The 22,416-nt window shown below is 42.2% G+C and overlaps 1 protein-coding gene across 3 annotated transcripts in view; it reads right to left on the bottom strand.

The window, feature by feature from the left end:
• Nucleotides 1–6,589: 6,589 nt before the first annotated feature.
• LOC125765524 (ATP-binding cassette sub-family G member 8) overlaps nt 6,590–22,416 on the bottom strand; it is a 29,912-nt gene continuing 14,085 nt past the window's right edge. For all 3 annotated transcript variants that reach the window (XM_049430761.1, XM_049430762.1, XM_049430763.1), the window contains exons 3-9: nt 11,503–11,662; nt 9,704–10,069; nt 8,419–9,636; nt 8,212–8,355; nt 7,876–8,135; nt 7,526–7,806; nt 6,590–7,459 (exon numbers count right to left, since the gene is read on the bottom strand). In XM_049430761.1, coding sequence (XP_049286718.1) covers nt 7,214–7,459; nt 7,526–7,806; nt 7,876–8,135; nt 8,212–8,355; nt 8,419–9,636; nt 9,704–10,069; nt 11,503–11,642 — 2,655 coding nt within the window. In that variant the 5' untranslated portion in view covers nt 11,643–11,662 and the 3' untranslated portion in view covers nt 6,590–7,213. The remainder of the gene's footprint in view (nt 7,460–7,525; nt 7,807–7,875; nt 8,136–8,211; nt 8,356–8,418; nt 9,637–9,703; nt 10,070–11,502; nt 11,663–22,416) is intronic.

Below are 22,416 nucleotides of genomic sequence, written 5' to 3'. Positions count from 1 at the left end.
ACTTCTGGCACAGACATCTGAGGGCATGGCCGTCCAAGAAGAAAATGTAGCCATTGATGCCATCTATCGACCACAGGTTAAAGATTGGAGTTCCGTTGGATACCGACCGAGTTATAGGCAAAAGTTGGTGCAAAAATGAGCCTTAATAAATTTTCATTTTTTCGAATTTTTTGATTTTTTCATTATTTTTCACTCTTTTTTTTATTTGAAACATTATTTGAGTGAAAAGTAACTCATTGCAACCAATTGGCATCAAAATAAAACAATTTAAATTTTTTTGCAAAATTTCCCAAAAAAATCGTAAGGGGTAAGCCTTATGAAATTTTCGAGTTGAAAATTTTTTAAAATTTTTTTTCTGATTTTCTATTCTTTTTTTAATTTAAAGCATTATTTGAGTGAAAAGAAACTTATTGCAACAAATTCCCATTAAAATATATCACATTTAAAAATTTTGCTACATTGCTCAAAAATGAGGAAAATTTTACATTTTCTCACACAGGGTAAGGAACTTGGTTCCTCGAATATCTTCTGGCACAGACATCTCAGGGCATGGCCGTCCAAGAAGAAAATGTAGCCATTGATGCCATCTATCGACCACAGGTTAAAGATTGGAGATCCGTTGGATACCGACCGAGTTATAGGCAAAAGTTGGCGCAAAAATGAGGAAAATTTTACATTTTTTCAAACAGGGTATGGAACTTGGTTCCTCGAATAACTTCTGGCACAGACATCTGAGGGCATGGCCGTCCAAGAAGAAAATGTAGCCATTGATGCCATCTATCGACCACAGGTTAAAGATTGGAGTTCCGTTTAATACCGACCGAGTTATAGGCAAAAGTTGGTGCAAAAATGAGCCTTAATAAATTTTCATTTTTTCGAATTTTTTGATTTTTTCATTATTTTTCACTCTTTTTTTTATTTGAAACATTATTTGAGTGAAAAGTAACTCATTGCAACCAATTGGCATCAAAATAAAACAATTTAAATTTTTTTGCAAAATTTCCCAAAAAAATCGTAAGGGGTAAGCCTTATGAAATTTTCGAGTTGAAAATTTTTTAAAATTTTTTTTCTGATTTTTTATTCTTTTTTTAATTTAAAGCATTATTTGAGTGAACAGGAACTTATTGCAACAAATTCTCATTAAAATATATCACATTTAAAAATTTTGCTACATTGCTCAAAACTGAGGAAAATTTAACATTTTTTCAAACAGGGTAAGGAACTTGGTTCCTCGAATAACTTCTGGCACAGACATCTGAGGGCATGGCCGTCCAAGAAGAATATGTAGCCATTGATGCCATCTATCGACCACAGGTTAAAGATTGGAGATCCGTTAGATACCGACCGAGTTATAGGCAAAAGTTGGCGCAAAAATGAGGAAAATTTTACATTTTTTCAAACAGGGTATGGAACTTGGTTTCTCGAATAACTTCTGGCACAGACATCTGAGGGCATGGCCGTCCAAGAAGAAAATGTAGCCATTGATGCCATCTATCGACCACAGGTTAAAGATTGGCGATCCGTTGGATACCGACCGAGTTATAGGCAAAAGTTGGCGCAAAAATGAGGAAAATTTTACATTTTTTCAAACAGGGTATGGAACTTGGTTCCTCGAATAACTTCTGGCACAGACATCTGAGGGCATGGCCGTCCAAGAAGAAAATGTAGCCATTGATGCCATCTATCGACCACAGGTTAAAGATTGGAGATCCGTTGGATACCGACCGAGTTATGGGCAAAAGTTGGCGCAAAAATGAGGAAAATTTTACATTTTCTCGAACAGGGTAAGGAACTTGGTCCCTCGAATAACTTCTGGCACAGACATCTGAGGGCATGGCCGTCCAAGAAGAAAATGTAGCCATTGATGCCATCTATCGACCACAGGTTAAAGATTGGAGTTCCGTTTAATACCGACCGAGTTATAGGCAAAAGTTGGTGCAAAAATGAGCCTTAATAAATTTTCATTTTTTCGAATTTTTTGATTTTTTCATTATTTTTCACTCTTTTTTTTACTTGAAACATTATTTGAGTGAAAAGTAACTCATTGCAACCAATTGGCATCCAAATAAAACAATTTAAATTTTTTTGCAAAATTTCCCAAAAAAATCGTAAGGGGTAAGCCTTATGAAATTTTCGAGTTGAAAATTTTTTAAAATTTTTTTTCTGATTTTTTATTCTTTTTTTAATTTAAAGCATTATTTGAGTGAAAAGGAACTTATTGCAACAAATTCCCATTAAAATATATCACATTTAAAAATTTTGCTACATTGCTCAAAACTGAGGAAAATTTAACATTTTTTCAAACAGGGTAAGGAACTTGGTTCCTCGAATAACTTCTGGCACAGACATCTGAGGGCATGGCCGTCCAAGAAGAAAATGTAGCCATTGATGCCATCTATCGACCACAGGTTAAAGATTGGAGATCCGTTAGATACCGACCGAGTTATAGGCAAAAGTTGGCGCAAAAATGAGGAAAATTTTACATTTTTTCAAACAGGGTATGGAACTTGGTTTCTCGAATAACTTCTGGCACAGACATCTGAGGGCATGGCCGTCCAAGAAGAAAATGTAGCCATTGATGCCATCTATCGACCACAGGTTAAAGATTGGCGATCCGTTGGATACCGACCGAGTTATAGGCAAAAGTTGGCGCAAAACTGAGGAAAATTTTACATTTTTTCAAACAGGGTATGGAACTTGGTTCCTCGAATAACTTCTGGCACAGACATCTGAGAGCATGGCCGACCAAGAAGAAAATGTAGCCATTGATGCCATCTATCGACCACAGGTTAAAGATTGGAGATCCGTTGGATACCGACCGAGTTATGGGCAAAAGTTGGCGCAAAAATGAGGAAAATTTTACATTTTCTCGAACAGGGTAAGGAACTTGGTCCCTCGAATAACTTCTGGCACAGACATCTGAGGGCATGGCCGTCCAAGAAGAAAATGTAGCCATTGATGCCATCTATCGACCACAGGTTAAAGATTGGAGATCCGTTGGATACCGACCGAGTTTTGGGCAAAAGTTGGCGCAAAAATGAGCCTTAATAAATTTTCATTTTTTCGAATTTTTTGATTTTTTCATTATTTTTCACTCTTTTTTTTATTTGAAACATTATTTGAGTGAAAAGTAACTCATTGCAACCAATTGGCATCAAAATAAAACAATTTAAATTTTTTTGCAAAATTTCCCAAAAAAATCGTAAGGGGTAAGCCTTATGAAATTTTCGAGTTGAAAATTTTTTAAAATTTTTTTTCTGATTTTTTATTCTTTTTTTAATTTAAAGCATTATTTGAGTGAAAAGGAACTTATTGCAACAAATTCCCATTAAAATATATCACATTTAAAAATTTTGCTACATTGCTCAAAACTGAGGAAAATTTAACATTTTTTCAAACAGGGTAAGGAACTTGGTTCCTCGAATAACTTCTGGCACAGACATCTGAGGGCATGGCCGTCCAAGAAGAAAATGTAGCCATTGATGCCATCTATCGACCACAGGTTAAAGATTGGAGATCCGTTAGATACCGACCGAGTTATAGGCAAAAGTTGGCGCAAAAATGAGGAAAATTTTACATTTTTTCAAACAGGGTATGGAACTTGGTTCCTCGAATAACTTCTGGCACAGACATCTGAGGGCATGGCCGTCCAAGAAGAAAATGTAGCCATTGATGCCATCTATCGACCACAGGTTAAAGATTGGCGATCCGTTGGATACCGACCGAGTTATAGGCAAAAGTTGGCGCAAAAATGAGGAAAATTTTACATTTTTTCAAACAGGGTATGGAATTTGGTTCCTCGAATAACTTCTGGCACAGACATCTGAGGGCATGGCCGTCCAAGAAGAAAATGAAGCCATTGATGCCATCTATCGACCACAGGTTAAAGATTGGAGATCCGTTGGATACCGACCGAGTTATAGGCAAAAGTTGGTGCAAAAATGAGCCTTAATAAATTTTCATTTTTTTGAATTTTTTGATTTTTTCATTATTTTTCACTCTTTTTTTTACTTGAAACATTATTTGAGTGAAAAGTAACTCATTGCAACCAATTGGCATCAAAATAAAACAATTTAAATTTTTTTGCAAAATTTCCCAAAAAAATCGTAAGGGGTAAGCCTTATGAAATTTTCGAGTTTAAAATTTTTTAAAATTTTTTTTCTGATTTTTTATTCTTTTTTTAATTTAAAGCATTATTTGAGTGAAAAGAAACTTATTGCAACAAATTCCCATTAAAATATATCACATTTAAAAATTTTGCTACATTGCTCAAAAATGAGGAAAATTTTACATTTTTTCAAACAGGATATGGAACTTGGTTCCTCGAATAACTTCTGGCACAGACATCTGAGGGCATGGCCGTCCAAGAAGAAAATGTAGCCATTGATGCCATCTATCGACCCTAGGTTAAAGATTGGAGATCCGTTGGATACCGACCGAGTTATAGGCAAAAGTTGGCGCAAAAATGAGGAAAATTTTACATTTTCTCGAACAGGGTAAGGAACTTGGTTCCTCGAATAACTTCTGGCACAGACATCTGAGGGCATGGCCGTCCAAGAAGAAAATGTAGCCATTGATGCCATCTATCGACCACAGGTTAAAGATTGGAGATCCGTTAGATACCGACCGAGTTATAGGCAAAAGTTGGCGCAAAAATGAGGAAAATTTTACATTTTCTCGAACAGGGTATGGAACTTGGTTCCTCGAATAACTTCTGGCACAGACATCTGAGGGCATGGCCGTCCAAGAAGAAAATGTAGCCATTGATGCCATCTATCGACCACAGGTTAAAGATTGGAGATCCGTTAGATACCGACCGAGTTATAGGCAAAAATTGGAGCAAAAATGAGCCTTAATAAATTTTCATTTTTTTGAATTTTTTGATTGTTTCATTATTTTTCACTCTTTTTTTTACTTGAAACATTATTTGAGTGAAAAGTAACTCATTGCAACCAATTGGCATCAAAATAAAACAATTTAAATTTTTTTGCAAAATTTCCCAAAAAAATCGTAAGGGGTAAGCCTTATGAAATTTTCGAGTTGAAAATTTTTTAAAATTTTTTTTCTGATTTTTTATTCTTTTTTTAATTTAAAGCATTATTTGAGTGAAAAGAAACTTATTGCAACAAATTCCCATTAAAATATATCACATTTAAAAATTTTGCTACATTGCTCAAAAATGAGGAAAATTTTACATTTTTTCAATCAGGGTATGGAACTTGGTTCCTCGAATAACTTCTGGCACAGACATCTGAGGGCATGGCCGACCGAGTTATAGGCAAAAGTTGGTGCAAAAATGAGGAAAATTTTACATTTTTTCAAACAGGGTATGGAACTTGGTTCCTCGATTAACCTTTGGTAGAGACATTTGGTGGCATGACCGTCCAAGAAGAAAATGTAGCCATTGGTGCCGTCTATCGACCACAGGTTAAAGATTGGCGATCCGTTGGATACCGACCGAGTTATAGAAAAAATTTTTGCAAAAATGAGGAAAATTTTACATTTTCTCAAACAGGGTATGGAACTTGATTCCGCGATTAACTTCTGGTAGAGACATTTGATGGCATGGCCGTCCAAGAAGAAAATGTAGCCATTGGTGCCATCTATCGACCACAGGTTAAAGATTGGCGATTCGTTGGATACCGACCGAGTTATAGGCAAAAGTTGGTGCAAAAATGAGCCTTAGGGGATTGGAAAATTTATAGATTTTTTTTATTTTTTTTTATTCTTTTTTTAATTTTAAGCATTATTTGAGTAAATAGAAAATTATTTTAGCAATTTCGCCTTAAAATAAAACAATTTTTTAATTTTTACTAAATTGCTCAAAAATGGCAAGGGGTAAGCCTTATGAAATTTTCGAGTTGAAAATATTTTTTTTATTTTTTTGTTATTTTATATTCTTTTCTTCTTTTAAAGCGTTATTTGAGTGAAAAGAAACTTATTTAAATCGATTCGCATTAAATTAAATCAATTTAAAAATATTTGCATAATTTCCCAAAAAAAACAAATACCTGAGGCTATAGCATTACGAAATTTTCAAATGGGAGCGCATCGCACAGGAGCGAGGAAACTTCGCTCCTGGGAGCGCATCGCACAATCGCTCCTGTGTGTAGTGCTCCTTGTGGTGCGAAACTTCGCTCCTGGGAGCTCATCGGACAATCGCTCTTGTGTGCAGCGCTCCTTGTGGTGCGAAAATTTGCTCCCGGGGAGCGCATCGCACAATCGCTCCTGTGTGTAGCGCTCCGTACGTAGCTACCTCTTTTTCGCGTGGGCTGTGTGCTCTTGACCCAACACTACCTGCAATCAACAACTTCTCAACGCGAGCTTACCATGTTGAAAACTGATGTGATGTAGATCTCCCAATAAAATTCCCATTCTAGTGCGCATTGGTATCACAATAGAACTCAATTTCCGTACTAGGTCTTCTGGTTTAATTATCGCGGCGTATCCAGCCCACTACAGCTACAGCTCATCTTTGTTGAGATATCCTACATACCTTAAGTACACCAGGAAGTTTCAAGAAGTAGAAAGGATGAGGAAGTTTTCGGTTTCGATAAGAATCAATCAATCAATCAGTTAGTATTCTCAAGAGCTGTACAATAAACAAATTACACATTTATTCCCTCTTACATCATTGTCTTTTATTAAAAAAAATCATCAAATTTCTGCTTCATTGTTTGACGAATGAATCAATTCTACTTCTCACTGCGATCGCCCTAAATGCCACGCTTATGTCAGCATATTTATGCACATTCTATTGGCTAACGTGATTGTTCGTACTTGTAAACATTATGTGTCTCTATACCATCCTACAATACGCTCTCTTCTCCTCTGCATGTTATCTACCGTAGGGAATATGTTAGAACCTTTAAAATCGATCACTACTTAGCTAACGTTTCTCTGCACTAAGCTATTTTTAACCGGTCGCACGATAAACCGGCAATAAAAACTACTACCTTTGTTAATTTGCTAAAAATAGAAAACATCATAATACATTTGAAGGACGATAGCTACACGTACCACCTGACCGGGAGTAGAAGAATTCGCATACGGAAAGGAAAAACAAGAAGATGATAATAAAATAAAATTAACTAGCACTTTTACACCTTTGCAGGACGTGATCGGATGCAGGATATCTGACCACATCGGGCCCGCTTACTCTATGTCCCAGCGACTTTTCTGAGCCTAGTACTAAACAGTGGAAGGCTATGCCTTACGCATGTTTCCCGGAACGACCCTTGTTCTTCGTTCGCAGTAGCGACTGGCAATTGAGTAGGAAGACGAACATGGTAAGAGCGAAGAACACGATACAGGTAAGAAGTAATCCCAAAACGGTGGAAGTGTACATGTCACTCGCATCCAGCACATGATCTCGGGGTAATAGTTGATGGTCGGCAAGTACGAACGTACCATTCGGTGGTGGACACGGTTGCTGCACAATGATCTCGGTGTACTGAACCTAAAATGTTCGAAGCAGATATGTTAGTAAGGCAGGGCTAGTGCAGGATGCTAACGATTAGCTCACCTGTTTGTTTCGGCACTGCTGCTGACTGGTGATGCTCATCAACGTTTCCGCACTGTACTCGTTCTCGGTCAATAGTGGTGTAAGCCATTTCTGTGGTGTCACTAGCTCCATCCACTGCAGGTAGTCGGGAACGTTCGCCACATGTACGGCAAAACCTCCAACAGCTGCCATCAGCAATAGGACGAGCGTGGTGACTATCGATGCCGTTACACCGCACGGGATCAGGTGGGCAATGAAGAGCACTATCGTTTGTATGGCCATTAGATAGAGTAGCATGTAACCTGAGGAATAGAGCGTATAACGTGTTGAAATACTGTACTGTTCTAAAAGAAGAAATGCCGGAATCTTACCCATATACAGATAGATGCCGGTATCGTTATTGGTGGTGTACGAGTAAAGACCGGCCATGCTGTGTGCGGGAAGTAGATACGCCAACCAAATGCAGAGGCTAGGCATTACGCTCAGTACGCTCTGGATGATGATGTACAGGAACCGTCCGTACAGGTCTAGTTTGAGGTCTTTCTCTGCATGTCGACGATCCTCCTGTACGTCCCGTATCTGAAGAAGTAACAATGGCCACAGGGCCACCATCATCATGCAATGGTGATAGCTGCAAGGGAAAGAAATAAACGATTAGACAACGTTCACTGTTTGATCAGAAGTCTGATCTAAAGTAGATCACTTACCCAAGACGATCGTTCAGATTCAGCTGAGGATCTGAAGCCGGCACATCCCAGAAAATGCAACCGATAAACAGTGAAAGAACCGCAGCAAGAATCAACCGGCTGATCCAAGTGAGCAAAGATCCCGGTTGTTTGTACGACATATACCTGTAAATGGATCACGTAGGTTAGTTTCACATTAAACTGCATGCTTCATGCAGCGTAACATACCTCTTGGCAAGTGCGTTAATTTGACTGAAGAATCCAGCACTTCGGGTTGGCTCGGGTAGATTGGCAACGGGTGCCGCAAGTGGTGGCTCAGCATTTACGTGATCCCACGAGTTGGCCAGCGACTCGATGCGTGCCGACGACTCTAACAGTGCCGCCGCAGACAGATCGTCCAGTGTGACCAGATCGAGATAGTAGTCGGCGGGATTCTTAAACGGTGGACATGGGTAACCAAGCTGTCCCATATGTCGGGGCAAATCTGCTCTACTGCCCGAGTAAACGGTACGTCCACCGGATAGCAGAAGCACACCGGAACACATCGACAAAATCTCGAACGTTGGTGGTTGCAGTGTCATGATAACGATACGACCGGCACTGCACCATTGGCGTAGGTACTCCACGAGAAAGAATGTGTCGAAGATGTCCATGTTGATGGTGGTCTGATCGAGCAGTAGGATGGAAGCCTGAGTCAACAGCTGACAGGCAACGTTCAGTCTTTGCTTTTCCGAGTGTGTCAAGCGGGACACGTTGGCAGAGCGGACCGCGGTCAATCCGAGATCCTCCACCAGTATGTCAATCCGTTCCTTCAGATCCGCCCGATCGTACGGACCACGCAGGGCGGCCGCAAACGAGAGTGTACTCTGAACGCTCATGCGTGGATCAAGCGGAGCAGCATCTAGCGCAGGTACGTAGCCACACAGTTGACGCAGGATGCGCTTGTTCACCTGCTGTCCGTTTACCAGGATCTCACCTCCCATACGTTGCCGCACACCAGCCAGTGCTTCTACCAAGGCCGTTCCTTCGCGCTGTGCCGTCGCCATAATGGCGAACAGATCGCCTGCCTTCGCCTGCAGCGAGACACCGCGTAGTCCGGGCAGCACGTCCAGACAGTGTACCTGAATGTTGGGATACACTAGCCCTGCCAGCGAGTGCCGTCGGCTTTGTGTACCGTACAGGGCATCTTCTGGGTAGAGGCGCGTCTCACCGTACGTCGGCGAATCGTCGTAGTCCCACTCGGCCAACAGATCAGCTTCACTCTGCGATCGCAGGTTGTGATGTCGCAGGTTAGTTGCGTACGGGTTGTACACGTGTGTTCCTGCTATACTAGCTCGACTGTTGGCTTGCTTCAGGGCAGCGAGAGGAATGCCTTGGGCACGCGAACTCGGACGCGATGTGTTTGTGGCTCCGATGGCTCGGAAATCGGACTCGCTGCGATATTTTCTACAATGCAACAGGGAAACGAGTGAGCTAGCTTGTTTAGACACGATGCGAATGTATAAAAACATACCTTAGATTAGCTGGCACACGACCACGGTTTGTTTCGTTGTCGCTACTGTCATAGCCGGAGGAGCCGGGACCCGGTCCCGTGCTGTCTCGGTATCCTCGGTTCACACGGCCACGTCCATTTGCCTTGGATGAGGCACGACCAGGCCGTCCATTTGCCATCGGTTGGCCACCATTCGGGGGGAAAACACGCGGCAGACCAAACTTGAGGTAGGTGTACATGTTGGAGTTGATTGGATTCTGCTTCGGACCATAGCGTGGATGGTTGAGAATGGCTGTGTCTCGTTGGTGGTACTGAGAGTTGTAAGGTTTCGGTGATTTGTCCGAAGAGCCGAGAGCCGAATCGGCAAAGTCCGAGTTGAGGTTTTGGCTGCAAGAAGAATGTAAAGAAATTACTACATGAAGTTGAAACATTCTTCCATACGACAAATTTACGCAGTAACCGGAATATTAACATGCAAGTCATATTAGGCAAACCTTTGCATACGTGAGTCAAATAATGAACAACAGCTAGCCATTGTGCCGGATAATTGCATTTCTACATTCCAACGACATTGCTCTCGGGTTGCACAACTTCCCTTCGCGTCTGTTGAGGCGTATGGTACCCCGTTCTTAGCATCGCCCAGATGTCCGTAGGCTTTGTGGCATAGTTTTGTTTAGGCGTTGGTGTGCGCCTACCGAAGGTCACAACTCTGGGCCAAGCGCCTGAAGGAGATACAGCCCCCAGATTCGCGACGCAAGTTTTCGCTTTCACAGGTCAAATTAAACTTCAAGCGTTGACGTTGGTTGTGTGTTGCGACGTAACGCTAAAGGCGTAGTAATTCAAGGTTAAGTCACCTGGGTTTTGGGTTGGAGCAGCGACTAAAACAACCGACCTACCCATAAGTACCGTGAGACTAGAGCAATCGATCTAACTTTAAAACGGGTGACAATCTATGGCCCGTTACGGTCTCCATTCCCTATATGAGTAACAGAACTACACCATTCCATTCGCCATTCGATCGAAGTTGCGTTACGTTGCGAAAGATGATTCAAAAAACAAAATCATAAGCTGCAGTAGAAACGATCATTTTCAACCGTAGGACAATCTCCGCCCTTACTTTTCCCCCAAAATCATACGCCAGCAGCCATATTGAAGGGTTGAGCGATGCCTGGCGTGATGAGGAACGGTTCGATCTTGCAGTGAAACAAGCGAGATCGTAGGAAACCAGGTCAATCTAACCGCTCACGAATCGATTAGGCTTGACTTCTTTGCGGTGCGTACCACACCTAACACTACCATTTTCCCAGCCTGCTAGATAGGAAAACTGTAGCATCATGGCGCATTCGGTGGTGAAGCGAGTTTTTGTGCTCCGATTTGCGCAATTCGATTCGATCCGAACGGTGATGAAGGTGTGCGTTAGTATCGTGATCAGTTTTCCCGCTCGATTAGCGATCGTACACGCCGGAGGCAAATCAATATTTTCTTTCTTCACCACCAGGAACTAAACCCAGATTTTACTATACGAAAGATACGATTTTGCTGCCTGTCCTCATAACATAGGCTCCATTCAGATGATCAAAAGCGACCTTCCCAAAATAATTCAAATATTTACCGTTCTATTGTGCAGTGTTCTAGTTCGACTATAATTACTCAATATGTTTGCACTAGTGAAACAGATTTTTATGTACCAGATTGTCCGTATGATTCAATTATGAACGGCTGATGCTTAATTATTGGCCTAGAATTTGGCACAGAATCGATTTTCGTTCCGTTTTCCACGCCTCATTCGCAAAGGAATGGATTCTGCCGAAATTGCTTACCGATAAATGGACCATGCGTGAAGATCATCCGTTGCTCCGGGTGGTAGCGTACCGTGCATACCGTGTGGCATCGAGTACCGACGATCTTCGCGCTGTTGAAGCTGCTGCTGCTTGGCCGTACTCATTTTGCGCAGTTCCATAACATGCAGGACCGGTGAATCTAAGAAACGAGCAAGAGTTGAAGATTAGGGGAGACAATGTTAGATACTGTTGAACGTTAAGTTTAATTTTAAAATTCCAATTCCAATATGAAGTGTAATGAAGTCATCATGGCGAAGGTAAGTCTGTCTATAGAGCACCTACAGAGCTAAGAATGTGTCGTATCAAATCTAACAGTGTGATTATCAAACTTTTTTTCCCAGGGACAGATTCGGCCTCCATCAGCGATTGTAATGAGGGCTTCATCTCCGGTTCCGGCATCAGATCTCAAGAGTGTTCCACCCATCGCGGCATGCCATTTGGAACCATGCCGGTAAGTTCCCTTCGCTTTTAATGATTCAACACCCTTCCGGCCATTCATTCCGAGAGGGTTCCGATGTCAAGTTGTGCCTGCCACAGTCAATATTAAAAGCACCCCGATCCATTAGACCGTACGGAGTCGATGGACATTCCTTTCGGTTGATTTCATCACGACATTTCTTTAGGTGGTCGGTAGCAATCTAACTTTATTTATCCTTAGTTTTGTGAGCGCTTTAGCGTTTAGAGTTCGGGGTGTTTTTTTATACCGATTGCGCTTTTATTTCATCAATCGCTTATCAATAAATCATAACCCGCCGACCGCGTTGGGAGTTATGAAATGAGACAGAGCTCTACCAGCTGGAAACGGACCCGTCCCTCACGTGCCACAAAACCGTACGGCATGTTGCGCAATCTGGACCTCTGTCGGTGTACCGTTTGTGACGTATCGCGCGAAGTATCGCTTTTGCTTCGCGCATAGATGGTTTGAAAGTGAACTGAAACAGTTTCATCCGTTCCGTTCCTTCGCGTTGCTGCTGGATGCATTTGACGATGCATTTCGTGAGCTGGCCCACGGTGGTTATGCTTCAATCAGTAGCTGATCTATCTGTCAGCCCATGTCTGGACGTTCGACAATGGACATGATGGTGTTGGGCGTAGTGACTAGATATTATCTGACAGTAGGAAGGAACATATGCACGGGTTTGAAAATTCCAACCCAACATGCATGAAATTGTCGGGGTCTGCTGAACTTGCAAGCTGCAGTTAGTAAAGAAACAATAGATCAAGGAAGAAAGCAAAACAAGAAAATTGTTGCTTTTTGTTGTTTTTAAGAAGTGTTTGTTCTTCTTTGCTTATCGTTTATTTGATCTGTACAGTATCATAAAAACCACCTTACAGCATTACTTTCTTCGCGAATGAACGTTAGTCGTCGATCAACTTTCACCAGGTGATTTGGACGCCATCTTTTCTACTTGGTTGAAAGATGTAATTCATCAAAAGATTTAGTAGCAATGCTAAACAAATTTTACAACATATTTATGAAGGTTGCGTTTATATGCTTGTGAATGCGGTTGTCATGATTTGTCCTACAGAATAAATAAAATGACTCAAACACACAATGATCTCGCACCTGCACAATGATCCCCACAGTTGAGCTGAGCCCCGTGTATCTAAACTGTCAAATAAATGCACGCAACGATGACTGTTGCTCCCATTGCATTTCCGACATCTGATTGCGAGCTGACTAAACGTCTGTGCTTTCCCATCGACCAGCAGCAGCAAAACACTGACGCATCCAGCAACGGGTGACCCTGGTGTCCATCACGTACCCAAAAGCCAACTCACCACGCAAGATGATGCTGGCAGCCGGTTTGGATGCATCCGTTATCATACACGCGGCACAGTTTGGATGAAGAAATTATACCATTGCGTGCCCTCGCAGTGTGGCGCACTGTGGGGATGCGTTCGCATGTTGCATCCTTCCCTCGTGGCACCACGGAAATGCCACAATTTACACGCCTTATCACGTACAGTTAGCGCAGCGTGTGGACCAATCTGGACGAAAAATCCGTTAGCTCAGTCAAGTGGACTCTAGCACGTTGCGAACCGGCAGAACCGGGCTGGCGAAGAAGAAAAGTGTGAAGTACAGCGAAGCTTCAACGATGGAAGACATCTTCCGTTAGAAGATTTTAAAGGGCCTTCTTTTTGCTTCATTTCCACATGACTCATTTGCATCGTAGGTCGGGCTGCATCATTCGCCTTTAACCACTCACCGAACAAAGCACACCAGGAAGGAACTCACTGCGAAATGCACCCTCGTGAATGTCCGTATCGAGTACTGTGAGTAGGTGATGATTGTCCAATATGTTCTTCACTTCCTTCGGCCCAGAACACTTCGCCCTGATCCGTTAATTACATTCGTTTGCATTTTTGCATCCCCTTTGCAAAAGAGCTGCAAATTCTAAGCTGCTTTCGATTTTAGACAGAGAGAGAGAGAGAGGGAGAGGGAGACTCCATGTGGGGATGAGGTTGTGCTTTTGTTTTTGCTTATTTGAAATCCACTCACTTATAACCCCTCACTTTCACGATCAATCGTGGTGAGTATTGAGTAGGAACGGGGGAAGGTGGTGATGGGGAAAGGAGATGGAGAGAAGGTAATTAGGTGGGAAAGTGTGTCTATTGTTTTACCACTCGTCTGTGCCGCTTTTACTGCTGCTGCTGATGATGATGATGATGATGCTAAAGCTAGAAGATAGGCAAGCGTCATAAAACGTGCGAATGACGTTCGATCGGTCGTCTGTTGATGGGTGAGGGTGTATTTTGTTGGAATGTCCGCATTTCGTTAAAAACCTCTCGAACATTGAAGGAGCCAGAAGAATGTGTAAAGATGTCCTATTCGTTGAGAGTTCCAGATGTTTAAATTATTCAAAAACTCTCATTACAATAGATTTCATTAACGCCTGAATATATGCAACAGGTTTAACAATGTTGAGATACTTAAGACAATCTTTCAATTTTTAAAGAAAAAGAACTATTTTCCTGTCTAACTATTTTATATTCTTCTACAACTATGAATCAAATACTAACTATTAGAATTATAATAATAATACTTCTTTCAACATGTTTACAAGTTGAATTTTTGTTAAACAAATTTCATTTTAAAATGTTAAACCTTTTTCAGAATGTTTTTGTAACACGACAGCAACTACCTTGTAAGCATCTATCGGGCAAATTTCAAACATTTGTCAAAAGTGATCGAGACAACCATCACCGATCCGTCCCAGTTCCAGACGGCTACATACGCTGGTCCGGTTTCGGGGTTGATAAACGACGAGCAAACATCTCGCAACAACCTAACACGTTCGCCGTGTACATTGCTTGAGCGTAACACACTTTTTGTGCTGCTTCCATGCCTCGTTCAACTCCCGTCGTGGCCCGATCTTCGTACCGTCCTGCACAACTAACGCTAATTGTAAATCCGTACACCGGGAACGGGCCATCTCACCGGTTTTCCACCATACCGGTTTATGATGATTGTTTGCTGTGTTTGCTGCTATCCTCTTCTATTTCCTGCTGCTCCTCTATTCCCCCGGGGTAGTCAGTTTTCCTCATCGTTTCTTCCTCCGGTGGCACCAGGACGCTACAATGGCCCTGGGTACGGGATCGTTCCCGATCACCCAGTTTTCCTTTTTCGCACAAAAAGGGGTTGCATTTGCAAACCGCGGGATGGACTGTGGCTGGCTGCATTTTGCACCGTCTTTCTTTTGTCCAGAAAGCATTATGCGTTCGGGAACGGTCTGCTTCTAACGAGCCATCGGGCCATCGTTATTTGCTTGCTCAGTTCGTCCGCCTTTGGTGAGTTTCTATTTACCAGCACTTTATTGGAAAGGTAAAGTATGCTTAGGGTTTTGTTTTGCAACAGAAAGAAATGAGATTTATCTTCGCTCTTTTTTAATTAATAAAAGCGAAGTCTCAAGTTCGTATATCTATATCGTTTTATTATATTAAAAATATCACTTTCGCGCGACTAAAATCTGCTGAAAGCGATCGAAACACCTTAATGTCGCGAATCCTTTAGGCAAAATGGGCTCTGCACACCGTTTCCTCATTCACTGACCATGTGGATCTAGTGAAAGTGTTACACACATTCCAAAGCCCGGATGTGTCCGTTCCCGGTGTGCGTTCGATTTTGTTTATTTCGAAAACTTTCATCACAAATATTTCTTCTCTACACCATTTCATTCTTCACCGTTTTTTTTCTTTCTCTTCTTGCTTTATTATTTCCAATGCAAAACCATCACATTCGCACCCCTCGGCACTGGGCATTGAACTTGGCGGTTTGCGGTGTCATTCTGGTGCGGAGCTAAATTTGTCGCCCCTCGAGGGCAAATCTGCTCGTGCGGCAATGTTTCAAAAGCCCCAAGACGATATGTTGTGGTGCCAATTGAGGTTGTTATGATTGGGCATGTAAAGAAAGGAAGCGAAACAAAAAAAAAGAAACTGGGCGTTGACGGGCCTGTCGGTTTCGTTCGGTGAGTAGATCATGAGCGAAATTGATGGATTTTTGATGGGATGAAAGTTTGGCCGGTTGTTGGTTGGATTGGTTATCGTGTTGGATGGCTGCAGAAGGTGGGAAACGGAGGGTTGATAAGTAGGAAAAAGGTTGATTGAAGGTTAAGGCAAACACGGTATGGAAAGTATATTAATTATGGTTGGATTGCTTATTTTGAAAGCGAATCGAGTTTAAAGCATCACATTTGGGATCGGCTGTTTCGTCAAAAAAAAACACATGTTGAAAAATAAATTGCCTTTTGCTAATATAATTCACTCTAAAAAAACACTAACACATACATGATGATACGAGGAAAATGGAAAAGTTGCCACATAGAATGCAACTTGAAAACCTTCCAAAACAAACCACAATTTAACGATAGGATGCCTTTATATAATGCTTTTTATTATTTATTTTCATCTGCGGAAATTCCCGCTCCTTAAATTAAATAAATCATTGTTAAATAATTTCCTTGTGAATAACTTATTTCGGGCAACAGCTTCATAAAGGTATGATTAAATACAAAACAATCTAACCATGCTCTATGGAACCAGTCAAACGCTTCATTAGCAATTCATTAGCCATTCAAACCATAACCCTTGAAAACGTTCAAGTTCATCGAGCTTTCTTACGGGCCAATATCGCTTTCCTCCAGTCAGCTCACCTGGACCGTGGTGTGAGGTCAAGCGAGCTGGGCAAAACGCCCGACACGAATCACGAACATCCAACGGAATATTTTTCCTTTCCGATTGTATCGAATTTCCCGCACAGAAACTAATTTTTCCACCAACCGATGTCAGCCGATCGCATCAAGAGCTTTTCTGTACGATCGATCGATCACCCATCGAAGCCGTTTACTGTGCCTTTAACGGGGAAGCTTTTTTTTTAAACTGGAATATAAATAAAGAAAAAAGAGATCTTTTTCTTGCGTTTAACGCTGAAATTCCTAGCTCGTGGCAAGCTAGCTTTGGGGAGCTACTTCCTTTCGAAGCAGAGTGATGGTGAAGCCCTTTTTCCCGTGTACCGTATGGTTGTAGTGAGAAGGGCACTGGCCGATTGTAGCACTGCCTGCAAGATCAGCTGCTTTTTGGTGAAGAAGATGAGTCGTTGGCCATCTAACGGACCGGCCGGCTTCATTTCCTCGGCTTGTTTGCCGGCTTTCCGTTGGAAGATCGCATCCCAATTGGTGTGCCGATGATCGGAAGGTTGAAATTCTGTTGTTTGCGGTGCAGCAATCATTACATCTTCTTTTTTTGTTCGTTGAGTTCGGAAACGAACGTAGCACAAAACCGCTCGTTAGCAGCGCGGTACTACTGAGAAGAGGTGTTGATTATTTTAAAATCCAGCCTGACCTACTAACACCGAGATTTTCCACCACACCCCGAAGTAGACGTGATTTGATTGGCCTGGATCTTGAAGCGTATTTTTTTTTGGTTTGTGTGTCTACAATCATGTACTTCACAAGAAAAAATACCCCAGCTAGATAATCTGGCAACAGTTTGAACGTGTTGAAAATCAACAAGCACAAGGGTGCTGCTGGAGTAATGCGATAACCAGGTTCGGTATTTAAATTACATCATCATTGAATAATGTGCGGAACGAACGCCGGTGACGGTGGTCGGTGTGTGTTCGACTAACATTCGCTCATAAAAGGCCTTTTATCACTGGCCGGGACGTAAGTAAAACACTTTGAATGGAAGGAAGCACTAACCAAATGTGGCATTAAGCATGTAAGTCGTCTCACTGAGGGTGTCATAATAAAACCGAATGACACTCTTCCGTCCCGTACCGGTTGCGGTATGGAAATCAAGTGGAAAGGCGAGAAAAAATTAACACAACAGAAGGAAGCAAATTAGCCACAGATACGTCGTAACGTCCGTTTTTTCGTCCGATTCGATGGCTCCGACACGTACACGCACATTTGCTGGCCGTCATACCGAGACAAAATCCGAAACGGTCCATCGTTACTCCCTTGCATAATCTTCAACGACTTAATCGTGGCTTCTAAGAAGTGCGAAACTCCGCGCCGGAAATGAGTGTGGCACCGAGTAATAAGGTTTTTTTTTTCGTGGCACCATTTCAATTTGTACCACTCTCGACCTACGCTCGAAAGGGTCTGTCCTGGTCTACTGTCACATGCAACGGAATCGGCCTGCATTCGCGGCACAATGAGGCAACTTCCTGCCCGACAGAGGCGGTCCGACCCGCTTTAGACTTTTCTTCCGTAACGAATCGTCAATCGTCCGATTGTCCGTGACCGGACCCACCATTCTGATCGGAGTGAATCTTGACCCCAAAAAACAGGGGGGTGAAAAAAATACCGTCACGATGTAAAGTAGCGTCTCTCAAGCGCATCAAGTTCGAGCTAAATGCATGCTACGAAACGAAAGACTTCAACGTGCGGCCAAGCGACGAACCGCCCGGGCGGTTCGTGTTTTCAGACGCCCAGCTTTTCTTTTTGTTCGTTTTGCTTTCGGAAGGGCAATTCATCCACCCTGCGAACCTTCTAATCAATTCGCGTACCGACCCGTGTGTTCGGTCGGCTCCACTTCCTCCTCCTACCACCACCGCAAAAAACGGTGAGAGTCATTGGGCACCAAAATTGCATTTAGAAACAATGGCTCTAGGTGTAAAAGAAACGTTACCGACGAGGCTGCGGGTGGAAAGCGATACTGAAGTTAATGAATGTATGGATGAGATGAAACCTTCCAAAACCTACCCAACCTAAGCTGTTGAACAATCTCAAAATGGCAATAAAACTCAAACCGATCCCAATCAGTTAAACACCCTCGGCTTTGGTGGATGAGTAATAAAGTGCGATCACCACGCACCGACCTTTTTGGGGTGGTAGTGCATCATAATCCGTGTTGGCGATGAGATGAGAACGAGAGTGAGAGTGGTGACAAATCTGGAGCATGGGAAACACCCAACACCACCACCAGACAAGCGTCATAAAGGGAAAGTTCGTGGGAGAAGAAAAGCGTTCACGTGAAGGTATGTGTCGGGTCACATACAGACACACACCATACGCCACCCAGGGTTTTGTGGGTGAGAATGATAATACACCAGTAGACACACCTTCCGAGCACTTACTTTGAAGGTAATTAGCTTAAATAAAGATATTTGACAAGTAGCGTGCGTAGTTACTACTCGCTTGAGTAGCTTTAGAGTAGCAATGGAGCGGTAAATGCAGTGAACAACAAGAGGCGACAAAGTACGACCCTAATGATATCACTCAAACGCTTTCCATCGCTTCTGGAAAGGGTAGGGTGTTAATGTGTTGTGATTTTCAAATTTTATGATTCACTGTGTTTCACTGTAAGGTAAAAATGAAAGCTTTCTGGTATGAAAATTGAAGCAGTCGAAAGCTTTCTTCAATAAAATTAGGATCTAATTACAGAACTGAATAACTTTGTTCGATGTTATGTTAATAACCGACCTTAATAACCTTCAACCTAAGAGCGTGAGCATATGTTAAATCTTCCATCCTATAAAATTCATTTTCAAATGCCACCTTGCATGTGATCAAGAGCTTAGTGTGAGACACAAAGGGCTATAAATTAAATTCTAAGCCACCTTTAACCTTGGTCTGTTTGGTAAACAATAGCCCACCCGAATATAATACAACCCGGAATGCACTTGCAGCAACAGCAGCAGGTCCAACAAAGGCAAGGTCTTTCTATCAACCAACTTCCTGCATCATGGGGTTTGTGTATGTATGTCTGTAAGCTTTTCATGTTTTTCCACCTCCACCGGCTTATTATAACTCTTCTGCTCTATTCAGACAAGCTTTCCATTCTAAAATCGCTGAAATAGGATTGTGTTGCGGTTTGTTCTTTTTTGTGCGTGAAATGCTTTCATTCTCAATACGCTCAATTCAATAAAAATTCTATCAACCACACCCCCGATCGTTGGACAAAGAACCTATTGGGCGTAACATTTTCCGATGAAGCATAAAAGTATTGCGAACACACCTCAGAGTTTAAATGTCAAACAAATATTTAAAACCGGGATCGGTTTACTATCCCGGTCGCGATTCATTAAGCCGTCCGCCTTGAAACGAGGATAAGTAAATGATTTGTTGATTGGTCATTTTTTACTTATACTTCAATCTCAACCTATTCTTTATTTAATAACCCGACAGTGGGTCCATTTGCGCGCCCCATTTTACGGCCAGTTTTGTTTATTTTCAATTAAATTTCATCGCGGCTGTGAATAATTTAGCGCACCATTGCAAGCCTGCCCCCAAATACGGTTGGGTCTCTACCACTGCAATTAAGGTTACTAACCAAAAGCAAACAAATTTATAATGCACCAACGCACCAGACAAAAACACGACGATGATGATGGTGGCGAAGGTGCGTATTGTGCGATTGTTTTGTGCACAAGCGTTCCTGAGAAGGTGGAATTCACAAGAATGCTAATGAGCTTCCTGCTCGTGTAGGAGGAAGTGGGAAGTGAGAGATGAGGTGGAAATTAGGAGAAAAAAACGAACCTGACGAGCTGAAGCATATTTCAATGCAGTATGGTTCTGAGTTTGCTACGTCGTGATGAGGTCCTTGAAGGATGGGAATGAAATAAATGACATTTCCGGAGGAATCAAGGAAGTGCTTTGTGTTTTTTTTTGCCTAGACGCGGATATTCAGCGGAAACATATTTCTGACGATAAATAAATGTGACGAGCTTTGACAATATCTGGTAGAAAATATGGCACATAATATTGTGTCTTGAAGCTTTAAAAATTGCCTTCAATTATTTACCCAAGAGGGCCTAAAGAAGAATTAAACACGACCTCATAAACGGTTCATTTTATGCTTTAATTCTTAAATAAGTGTGAAAAAAATTCGATTTTGCATGTTAGCAGTTTGCAAAAACATATTCATTCTACCGTTGGAACATTTGAACGGAATGCGGCACAAATCGAATTGCTTCATCAATCAACCGGTGGTGGTTGTCCGTACGGCTGCTGTACTAAGGTAGAAACCAGTGGAGAAATGTCAAAGTGAACATGCAACAGCGTGTAACGCAAATGTGATGCGTTGGCACGGTAAGATGCGCTGGAGTAGTGGAAATGTTGCAACTTGCACTTGAAACTACTCCTTCACAAAATGGCATCTTTACCGGTGTGCGACGTTACTGCCACCATGACAAACGCGAAACTGAGCATACCAGTTTCAGCACTCGGTCTAAAGGAATGCAGGCACTCTACTGCACGTCCAGTTTTTCGGACCAAACATCTTGTACCGAAGCAGCTGGTTTTTCGACTCCACTCCACGCACCAGACCTCCCGCAGCAAGGCGCGCTGCCCAACGATGCACGAACACGGTGCAAAAGGCTGCATTATGCAACGTGCTGAGCGGCAGTGATATCACCGTTAGGTTTGATAATCTAAATGCTTTTACCTCCCTCGTTACCGGTACAAGACAAAACTGATTGAGGCTCTGTGGTAACTGGCTAATCAACAGCAGCTTGCAGCTTCTACCGATGCTGTCAAAATGCTGTCATTGCTAGTATAAGCTTAGTAAGCTTACAGTTTATATGAAGTCGTTTAGCAACTTTTTTTTTAGTTGTTGTAGATTTTTAGCTTGAAAGAGCTACACACCCACACCCACCCACCTTCTACTGCGGCCGTTCCGCTCGGGTAACTTTTATGACCTTAAGAAGTGTTTTAGTGCATCGGGTGCAGTGTTGTGCGTTGGTTCGAGAGCGGTTCAATTGCCTTCAATTCGATACGAAATGATGCCTTATGTCATGTCATTGTTGCCACCTGTTTCACTTTTCCTTCAGTTTGCAATCGATTTGCTTTGGAATTTGATCAAAAACTGGTACAATTTGGGTTAAAAAAAGGTGTCATTAATTAGTGTGTCTTTAACGCTAGCGAGACCAACACAATTTCAATCCTTCAATCCGGCTTTTTAACTTCAGAAGGTATATTGGTAAGAAAAACATTCTGCATCTTTTACTTAACCAACGGTACTTCTCGTATGCACTTCTGCCTATCACAAGCTATTTAACCTACTTCGCGTACGATCGTTTATCATCGACGATAGGCAACAAACAACAACAGCGAATAAATCCTATCGCTTGCTTCGATACTAACCATTGTGTTTCTTCTGCTCAACGTTGGCATTTACATTCCCACGCAATTTATCTTGCAGTGCCTTGGCATTCACCGTTCAAACCGGACTGCTATAAAAAAAGCTTCTTTACGCTGCAATGCAAAAACCCATGGTCCGATATACTACGGGTCCATTTGAGGGTTCGGATCGTTTTCAGACTTTGGAAGACAAAAAAAAGAGCAAACATCAAATAGCAAAACTTCATTTAATGAGTGAAACCCTAATGCCCATCGGTCATGAATGTTTTACTCTTTTCTTTGTCTTCCTTCCTTTCTCTGCTCGAAA

The sequence above is a fragment of the Anopheles funestus genome, chromosome 2RL, assembly GCF_943734845.2.
Source record: "Anopheles funestus chromosome 2RL, idAnoFuneDA-416_04, whole genome shotgun sequence".
NCBI classification, from domain to species: domain Eukaryota; kingdom Metazoa; phylum Arthropoda; class Insecta; order Diptera; family Culicidae; genus Anopheles; species Anopheles funestus.
This window is presented reverse-complemented; position numbering and strand designations above follow the sequence as displayed.